The sequence below is a fragment of the Gobio gobio genome (assembly GCF_949357685.1).
Source record: "Gobio gobio genome assembly, chromosome: 4".
Classification (NCBI taxonomy): domain Eukaryota; kingdom Metazoa; phylum Chordata; class Actinopteri; order Cypriniformes; family Gobionidae; genus Gobio; species Gobio gobio.
Window position 1 is genome coordinate 44218543 of NC_137100.1, and position 10617 is coordinate 44229159.

The 10617-nt window shown below is 37.4% G+C and overlaps 1 protein-coding gene and 1 pseudogene across 3 annotated transcripts in view; both read right to left on the minus strand.

The window, feature by feature from the left end:
• nsmfb (NMDA receptor synaptonuclear signaling and neuronal migration factor b) overlaps nucleotides 1–1231 on the minus strand; it is a 38447-nt gene extending 37216 nt beyond the window's left edge. Inside the window, exon 1 of one of the 2 annotated variants that reach the window (XM_079813960.1) lies at nucleotides 804–1231. In XM_079813960.1, coding sequence (XP_079670086.1) covers nucleotides 804–874 — 71 coding nt within the window. In that variant the 5' untranslated portion in view covers nucleotides 875–1231. The remainder of the gene's footprint in view (nucleotides 1–803) is intronic. The other variant, XM_079813959.1, reaches the window with a different exon arrangement.
• Nucleotides 1232–6078: 4847 nt separating this feature from the next.
• Nucleotides 6079–6990, minus strand: LOC307125423 (leukotriene B4 receptor 1-like; annotated as a pseudogene). The gene has a single exon. The product of its transcript is annotated as a leukotriene B4 receptor 1-like (transcript).
• Between the last annotated feature and the right edge of the window lie 3627 nt (nucleotides 6991–10617).

The window sequence follows — 10617 nt, forward strand, 5'->3', positions numbered from 1 at the left end:
TGTTACATTTATATACTCAAAGCCCTTAATACTTTAACATGATTAAAATCCAAAGTTGTATTTGTTAACATTAGTTAATGCACTGTGAACTAACATGAACACACAATGAACAGCTGGATTTTTATTAACTAACATTAACAAAGATTAATAAATACAGTAACAAATGTATTGCCCATGGTTAATGTTAACAAATGAAACCTTACTGTAAAGCGTTACCAAATGATTTATTCTTTATTATTATTATACAATATTATTGTTTGTTTAGGCTGCTGTAAATTGTTGAATTCAGAAAATAGCTTTATAATAATAATAATTTTAGCATAATCATCACCACCAGTTAACGTCACAACAACAACAATCCTCATCATCATCAACAACAACAACAACAATGCAACAGCAAAAACAATAATAATACTACTTATAATAACACTAAATGTGGTCACACTGATGTCATCAGCTCAACAGTAAATAACTAAATGTCCGATTGTTCCTCAAAAACAGATCGATGCTGTCACGACTAAACCAACACAAATGATTAACATTTAAAAAGCCCTGAAAAAGTAAACTAATTTAAGTCGAACTGAAATTTTTTGAGATACAAAGTTGCTAGCGCGCAGTTGATAAAGTGCCGTCAACACGATTACAGCACCAGGAGCTGTCACTGATACATTTCTGACTAATTTGATCTGTGTTTTACAGTCGTCAACAAGGAAACATGTGTTATGTTATGATATGAGGTGTGATGAGATGTGTTCCTCCATGAGACGCGTTGCTCGCGCGCCTGTGCTGCTGCAGAGACTCACCTAACTTTAGCGGCAACAGAAGAAATCGCATCGTTCCTTAAATTCTTCTTCTTGGATACGGCAGTTCCCATGCTGCAGTGAAACGACCAGTGTGTAAAAACAGCTCATTCCACTCGTCGCATCTGCAATGGAGGAAAGAAATGCACAATGCAAATAAATCCTCCGCAGAGTGGAGATACGATCGCCTCCTCTCTTCTCCTTGATTCAAACCGCTGCTCAGGGTCTCTCTGTCAGACGTTCCGTTTGTTCCTCATGTTTAGGAACGCGACGGCTAGCTGAATTTTTACTACGTGAAGTTTATGGTCTCTAGTTAGGGGAGTTTGAGTTAGTACAGCAATGTGAAGTGTGACCTGGTGGTAGTACGACAGAATGTGCTCGCGCGCCACTCACTTACAAACTCTCTCTCTCTCTCTCTCTCTCTCTCTCTCTCTCTCTCTCTCTCTCTCTCTCTCTCTCTCTCTCTCTCTCTCTCTCTCTCTCTCTCTCTCTCAGATCCAGATAAAACGAGTGACATTACGGAAACTAGTGCCATATAAGGGAGAAAGTGGCTCAGCTTTTCCTTTGGCGTCAGCTTAAAGGTGGACAATCACGAACCTCTTTTTTTGTCTGCAGTACTGGTAATTTCCACCAGCAGCCTATTTTGCCCAACAAAAAAAAAGAAAATTTTGACCCCATTAGTGAGGCTAATTTTCTCTTTTCATCAGAATTTAAACAGCCAGCTGATTGTAACTAATAAAATGTGTAAAATTAAAATAACATTTACAACACATGCAACAGTCAGACAGTTATAGATTCCAGTTAAAATCTACAATACTTTTACAGAACATAGCTACTTTTTTAGACTTAGACTGTCTGAATGTATAGCAAAGTGTGTTTAAAGAAAATAATCAGTAAAAAAAAGGGCCCAATGTATAGGCTACTATGTTAATATGAAAGCCACATTTTGAATTAGGGTGATATCATTACCTTATAAACTATTATAAGGATGATAAATCTATAAAACAAACAAACATGCACATAAAAAAATATGCATAATATCTGTCTTGATGGCATCCATCAGAAATAATGCTGTTAGTTTGTTATATGAACATACTTTTTGGAAAAGTGATGTTTTTCTTGACGGCCCAATTTACCTTAACCCACTGAGGTAAAATGGGCCACATGGTTTCATCTAAAATGGGCCAGCCTCTGTGTCACTCACAAACACACATACATGTGTGAGTGTGTGTGAGTGTGTCTGTGGAAGTGTGTGGGTGAGTGTGTATGTGTGTACACACACACCCACACACTCGCACACCGACACACACACACACACACACACACACACACACACACACACACACACACACACACACACACACACACACACACACACACACACACACACACACACACACACATACACACATATGTTGGTGCAACAACATTATGAGGACTCTCCATAGGCATAATGGTTTTTAATACTATCAGTGTAAATGTCATTATACAAATTTGTGTCCTCATAAATCACATAAACAAGCACACACCGACACACACACACACACACACACACACACACACACACACACACACACACACACGCACACACACACACACACACACACACACACACACACACCACTGACCAATGATCTATGCTGTTCCAAAATTGACTTTTTTAATTGCACATTTGAATATGTGGGGTTGTTTGTTTAATGCAGTTTAAATGTATGTGGCTACATAAAATAAAAATGTATGATAAATCACTATTTCCCTGCAGTTTGACTGGCCCATTGGTTACCTGAAACAGCGGCCCATTTTACCTGAAACTGCTCATGCAAAAAAAATTGGCACAGCTGATGTTTTAAGAGCTGTAGGGCCTAAATAATATTTTTTTTAACATAATTTCAACACAACATTATCAAAAACAGTCATTAATAATCATAAAAACACATGGAAAAGGCATATATGGTATTGTATTACTGTCCCAAGCGATTTACCAAAAAGTGGCCCAATTTAGCTGATATCACCCTACACATTGCATTGTGTTGTATTTTAGGGTTAACGGAAATGATAAACTTGACGAATAATGTCTTTGCAGAAAAATACCAGCCTCCATTTTCTGTTTTTCTACGAATTTTTTTTTTTTTTTTTTTTTTTTTTACAGTGTATAGAGCAGAGGTAATGCTGAAAAGAGAAATAGTACAATACATAGTAAGACAGTTGTGAACTATAGGTGTTTGAAACCAGCATACAAAACCACTCCTAGAGAAAACAAATTGTGTAAAGCTTTTAGCTACTTAGCTTTTACCCTTTCTTACCTAGATTCTATACTTTGTCTTTCACAGCAGTGATACATGTGTTGAGTGGTTAATGGAAGCATTCTTAACCTCCTAAGACCCAGGAAAAATTACATTTTATTTATATGTTATGCTTTGTCCTCGTAAGTGGACACCAGGACTCATCCTGAATTGACATGAATTGACATGTATAGGCAAAAACAATTGGATATTTTTTTCATTAACCATTTTTTGGTTTCAGAATTTCCAAACTTTGTTTAAAGATGATTCTCAACTATCTTATTAAAGATATAATGGAATTAATTGATATAACATTTTACTTTACATGGGTTTTCCCATTCAATGTAATGTATACACTGTCTCTAATTTGCATATTAATGTGTTCTTGGAGCAACATGTAATGAAAAAAGAAGTTTAACAATGGAAGTAATAGTTGGCAACATTTTCATAATAATAACTAATATTTTATATAGGAATAATGATATGTAATTAATTTCCCTATTCACTTGTTGTGTCTCCTAAAATGCCTGAGAAACAAAAAAAAAAGTCCTGGTGTCCTCTACAGAGGACATGCATGAAATATTGAAATATATATATTTTGATTAGAAACCCCATAACATTTTCCTGAGATGTTGATTTGGCACCTAGGAGGTTATATAATCTTAAAGGCAGCAGATAGTGCAAATAGCGATAGATGCTATTTATACCAAGTGTAAATAGCAACTAGATTCTAACTACACTAATTGAAAATAGCATATTTTCATAGCGATAGATGCTATTTACACTATAGTGCAAATAGTGATAGATGCTGTTTACACCAAGTGTAAATAGATTATGTTTACACTAAGTGAAAATAGCAGTAGATGCTATTTATAAGTGAAATAGTATTCGAAGTGAAAATAGTGATATATTACATACACACCATGTAAAAGTAGCAGTTCTTTGCAATATGTGTAAATAGTAATTAGATGCTATTTATACTTTATTTTGACAGATAGGCCTACATATTATTTGCACCTCAGTATTGTTGGTGCCACCTTAATGGGACAATAAAAGCCCTCCCTATACCTACACCTACCCTAACCCTACCCAATTAATACTTTATTATTATTAAAGCTACACTGTGTGATATTTTCCCCCATCTAGTGGTGAAAAGGTATATGACCATCCAGTGAATTTTAGTTTCTGTTCCTCTCAATTCCGATTTCGTTTCAACTCCTACGGTGGCCGATTTAGTCCAAGATTAACATGGCTTCCAGTTCGACCTCGTCCACATTCGACACGGTGCCTGTGGGATATTCTGTGCGCAGTGGGATGGTTGGAATTCGGCTAGAAAGAACTGCAGCTAATCCAGAGTGAACTTTGATGATAGTAATGTTTATTCAGTCATCCAATTGCAAGGCATAAACAGGTTTGCGTGGATATGTACATAAATGTGGTTTCTGTGAGAGAACAAATAAGGATGGTAAATATACATGATAATGACATGACAGAAGATACACAGTTAAGAACTGTATAAATATACTTATAAGTTACATTTGTATAATGTAACCGTAAACCAGAGCTTATTGTACCATATATAGGCGCTAAATGCAGCTGCATTAAAAGGAGCGGAGCTGCCGCTGCTGCTGCTAACAAGCTGTGTCCGGTTACAAAAGTGTGCGCAGCTTTAGCACTGCGCTCTGTATAACAATTGTTAATATGCCGATCAGACCTGATACATATTTCCATCAACATACATTACAAGCAAATATTTTCTAAAAACGAATAAACATTGTTGATAACAAAATAACTGAATGATTATTCAAATAGGTGAGCATTATTGTTGACACAAAAATACTTCTGAGGTGACATCAACTGAATTACGCGATGAAACACTCTGAAACACATCTACAATGACAATAACTATTATTACTTACGGAGTTATTAAAGCACAGAAATACCACACAAGGAAAAACAGACTTTTGAGGAATAAACAAGCCAGGAAAACTCCGTATAACTCTGTTAATGGACGCTGCTGAGATGAAAACTCTCTGCGCATGCACCAGACAAGTCTGAACAAGTTGACGCGCACATGCGCGAGGCAGAGAATTTTGTACAGTGACATCGAGTATTAAAACCGGTTAAAACGCGAAAGGCGAAGCTTGAATTTACGGGTATGTCCCTCTTTGGCTAATGTAGCCTACTTTCAAGATGGAGGGGCAACATGGCGACCACCGTTAGATCCCATTACCTTATGTATTTTCAATGGCATATTATAAACTTACGAGAATACTTTATTACTTGAAAGAAGTAAATATACATTAATGAGCACATATATTTTTGAAAGAACTAAGTGTTTTTAGCTAAGAATAGACTAAAAAAGTTACACAGTGTAGCTTTAAATTTGTTGTACTTATACAGATTTTAATTAAAAACATGGGTAAAGTTGGGATCCCATGCACAGATAAAGACAAATCACAGATGAGACAAGAGAAAATCACAAACAACTAGGAGACTGTTGTATAACCAAGTCCAGAAGCTTTAATTTAGTCATTAATAAAATAAAAAATTTTTTTACAATCAGTAGGAAAAAAAGTTTTTGATGGCATCCTTCATCTTCTTTGTCGAGGGGTTGAAGTTTCTTTAATGTGTGCCCCTTGTTCAACTAAAGTTATTCCTCTTTAAAAGCTGTTGTCTGTATCTCCCTCATCATTTCTTCTCATTTTATTAGGGCGGATGAAAGCTTACTAAAAACATTAATTCTACAACCTTTACATTCTAAGACAAAGCCAAGGCAAATAGCAGAAGATATTCTTATAGCTTCCTGTTACAGAAATATTTTATTAATTGTTAATTGTAATATTTTTGCAACGGGGAAATGTTCTATTTAGGTTACAAGTTGTGAAAACATAGTATATTATAAAAACTTTTATATGCACTTCCCTTTGCACAAAGCAAGCACGAATATTAGACACAGAGAATAACATCAGAAATGCACATTTAGTCACAAATTACTAAAGATTTCCTGCAGACTCGGTTTCATTCTGATATTGTTGTGGCTGGTCTGAATCCTGTCTACTTCTGGATCGCAGCGCTCGAGCAGAAAAGGCGTAAAGAAAGGGGTTCACGCAACTGTTAATGAAGAAAAGAGCACCAGTTACATTGTGGCTGGCCTCTAGTTCCCATGGCACTACCATTAAAACAATGTTGTTGATCATACAGGGGGTGGTGAATATGAAGAAGGCCACTACGATTCTGATGGACAGTTTTGTCAGCCTGTGGCTGCTGAAGGCAGCTGATTGACTTATCCGTTGGTGAAGTCGAAGGTAGAAGCACAACAGGCTGAGGAAAGGCACAACAAACATGACTAGAGTCTCGACAAGTAGAACAACAATTTTTCATTGAGTATTCTTATAATCCTGAAAACAGTGTGGAAGCCCATCCTTCTTCTGCTCAACGCTTCGATAATAAAAAGCGTAAGACGCCAAAGCTCCACTTGATATCCATATCCCAGAAATCAGCCCCTTTTGACCCTTCCCTCCAAGCTTCGCCCATCGCTGAGAATGCAGCACCTGCAGGTACCTTTGCACACTCATCAAGGTGACAGAAAGCACACTACTGTACAGGCTCCAGTACACTGCATAGGAAAAAAACTTACATGCACCTCTGCCAAAAACCCAGCCGTTCACAAGGGCATAGATCCACAGAGGCAGAAAAATTAGACTCAGTAGATCTGAGACAGCCAGACTCATCATAAGTTTCGGGGTGAAGCTGCCCTCCTTTAAATGTTGGGCGAGCATGACCATCACCGCTAGATTACCTGGTACACCCAGCGCACAGCACAATCCCAGAACAGTGCTGGACATCAGCACGTCCATTGAGGTACGGGCAAACAGAGAGCCATTAGAAATGTTCTGGTACTCCATGTCTGGTCCTCCTGCCAACTGCTGATGAGAATGTAAAGTTTGACATTTGCCCATGCATTAGGTGAGGATGTAGTCTCAGGAAGTGAAAGTGACATCTGAAGGCCAAGTATGGTAACCCATACTCAGAATTTGCCCTCTGCATTTAAGCTATCCAAGTTAGGAATACTGAGTAGTAGGCTACACACACATTGCAAACACACACCCCGAGCAGTGGGGGTTATGTGCCTTGCTCAAGAGCACCTCAGTCATTTCCTGCCAGTATTGAGAAATAAACCCGCAATCTTCGGGTTACCAGTCTGACTCTCTAACCATTAGGCCTTTATCACAGAATTGTGGTCTTGTGGAGAGACGTTAAGATTCTAAATGTGAATAAACGAGTATGCAAATGTATGAAAAAATAGTGCAGTCGTAAATGTTTAAGAACTTATTTAAACGGTCAGTCTGGCCATATAAGGCTGTACATGAATGGGCTGTTTGTTGAGGTGTAATTAGCATTTCTTTCTTCCTTCAACATCTGTTTTTAATGCATTGTAGTAATGTGTGTTTATAAGCTGATTTGCCTTTACACTTGATTTATGCATCAGCTCTGTATGCTACTGTATGCTCTGCATGCTAGTTGTGGTTAATGCTGCATGCCTGACTGACCTGAAGCACAGATAAACACATTTCCCCTGGTAGCAGCTAGGCTATGTGTACGCACCCCCACACTCTCTGGAAATATAATTTCAACCAGAAAAGGCAAGAAACTAGAGATGCACAACATATTAATTCCATATAGGTATGGCGACTGAGACATGTCAGATGTATCCGATTTTCCCATCTCGTTATTTTTATAGGGTCTGACTCTGGCCTATTAATTCAAACTCTTTCCTGGGGGCAGGGTTTATGTAAATTTTAGTGGTCAGGTCACTAACCTGTGAATAAGTTCCTTAGTCCCTACCAGCCATTTGTTGTAGTCCTTAAAAAAAGATTTATTTAAAATAAATGATCTCCCTTTGCTTTGAACTTTAAGCATCGTAACTTTGCAGATGTTGCAAACAGCAACATTACACTCTAAACAATGCTGGGTTAAACACAAGAGTGTATGTTACACTGTAAAAAATAAAAACGGAAAATGTACTGGTCATTTTCTGCCAGGACATTATCCAGTAATTTTACAGAAATGTCCGTTAACCCTTAAAACACAAACTAATGCAATGTGTAATTCAAAATACAGGTAAAACACCTGAAAAAAAAACAACAAAAAAAAAACAGAAAATACCTTCATATTTATACAGTACATTGTGCCCTTTTTTACAGACTTTTAGAGTGTAGATCAGTCTAAGTGTTTAGTCTTGTTAATAAAGTCTTGTTCATGTCACATTTAAAGTTTTTTTGTGGTTCACGCTCATATACTTGAGTCCCTAATCATGCAGATTTTGGCTACATACTCTTACTGTACAGTAAAAAAGTTTTTTCTCTTACCCAGGAAATTAACTTTTCTTAGAATGAATAAATAATCAATACGGAGTGTTCGCTGGACAAACAGGTTCGTTTATTGAGTTATTAATTCTGCTACATCAAGTTAAGGCTATTAAATTATCCAAATATTTATAATTAATTATAATGAGTGAGATAATTTGCTACATAGGCCATCATTAGTGCTTAGTGTTGGTTAATACAGAGAATTGGGGACTATCTATTGTAGTAGAAATTAATTTTATTTTATGTATGTATGTGCTTGCATGACAAGAAACAACTGATCTTAGTGGAATTGTGCTATTCCAAATGTCAGCTGAAACGAGCTGAAAGTTTCTTTGCAATGTGTTATATGGGTACCGGACATCCTGCTGTTTCTTAGAAGCGGTTCCTCTTGCGAGATGAGAGATGCTTTTTTCTCCTTATCTTCAATTAAACTAACATAACAGGAAAACAGCAGGGTGAGTTAAGTTCAAGTTTTAAGTCTAAATGTCAGTGACAATTTGCACATTGAAATGCTTAAGTTGAGGCATTAATATATAATACTAATATATAAGTGCAATATACAGTACAATTTAGAGAACAATCTCCATTACAGCGTGTTTAGAGTTCTAATGGCCTGCAGGTAGAAGCTGTTCTTCAATCTGTTGGTTCTGGATTGAATACTCCTATACCGCCTGCCTGAGCCTTCCTCAGACATCGTGTGTGGAAGATGTCCTGTAAGGTGGGTAGTTTTGTGCCTATAATGATTTCAGCTGCTCTCACGAGGGCCTTGAGATCGATGATGGAGCAGCTTCCATACCAGACATTCAAGCACCCTGCAGGATGCTCTCAATGGTGCATTTGTAGAAGTTTGTGAGGATTTCGGGGTTGAGGCCAAACTTCTTCCTGACGTTGTGTGGACCAGGACAGGTCATCAGAGAGGTGCACACCAAGGAACTTGATGCTCCTGACTCTTTCCACAGAAGTTCTGTCAATAGTAGCGGGGCGTGGCTGTCCACCTGCATCCTCCTAAAATCAATGATCATCTCTTTGGTTTTGGTTTTCATCTCTGTAGGCCGCCTCATCGCCGTTTGTGATGACGCCCAGGATGGAGGTGTCATCAGCGAACTTAATGTGGCAGCCCGCACCAGGCAAGGTTGTCCTGCCCTGCAGAAACTTTGACTGTAGATTGTAAAAAAATATTGCTGCCTTACATTTTTAAGTACAATCAACTTGGATGTTTAAGTAATTTCAACTTAAATTACATTAAACTGACTTAAAGGGTTAGTTCACACAAAAATGAAAATGCTGTCATTAATCACTCACCCTCATGTCGTTCCAAAACCCGTAAGACCTCCTTTCATCTTCAGAACATAAATTAAGATATTTCTGATGAAATCAGAGAGCTCTCTGACCCCTCCAAAGACAGCTATTTAATTAACACTTTCAGGGTCCAGAAAGGTAGGAAAGACATTGTTAAAGGGATAGTTCACCCAAAAACGAAAATTTGATGTTTTTCTGCTTACCCCCAAGGCATCCAAGATGTATGTGTCTTTGTTTCTTCAGTAGAACACAAATTAAGATTTTTAACTCCAACCGTTGCTGTGTGTCACTCATATAATGCATGTCAACGGAGACTAATTCTATTAGAGTAAAAAAAACATGGACAGACAACTTCAAATTAAACCCTGCGTCTCGTGACGACACATTGATGTCTTAAGACATGAAACGATCGGGTTTCATTTTATTTACCACCCAAAAACGTTAGGAAACACTGGTTTATACCAGAAGCCTAAACATTTCTGAATATTTTAATATTTTATTTTGACATATTTTTGGAAGTGACCTATCCTTTTCTTCATCTGCTTCCTGTTTAGATTCTTCATTGCAAAATCCTTTTTGCCATTTTTAGACTTCATAAAAATGCACGTGTGTTTAAATTGAGATTGGTGATGCTAATGCAAAAACCCCACTTGACTTTAACTTGCAGGCTATACTAGACTTGATAAACAGCCTCCAGCAAGGCAAGCGGACATGTTATGATTACTCACACGGCTTGTTGGGACAGAGTAATGAGATTTAGCTTTGGAATTGTGACAATTTCAAATTGAGGCCTTTGTTTCAGCACACATTATACATTCGATGCAGCAGGTTGCAAAAAAACAAACCAAAAAAAAAACACAGAGA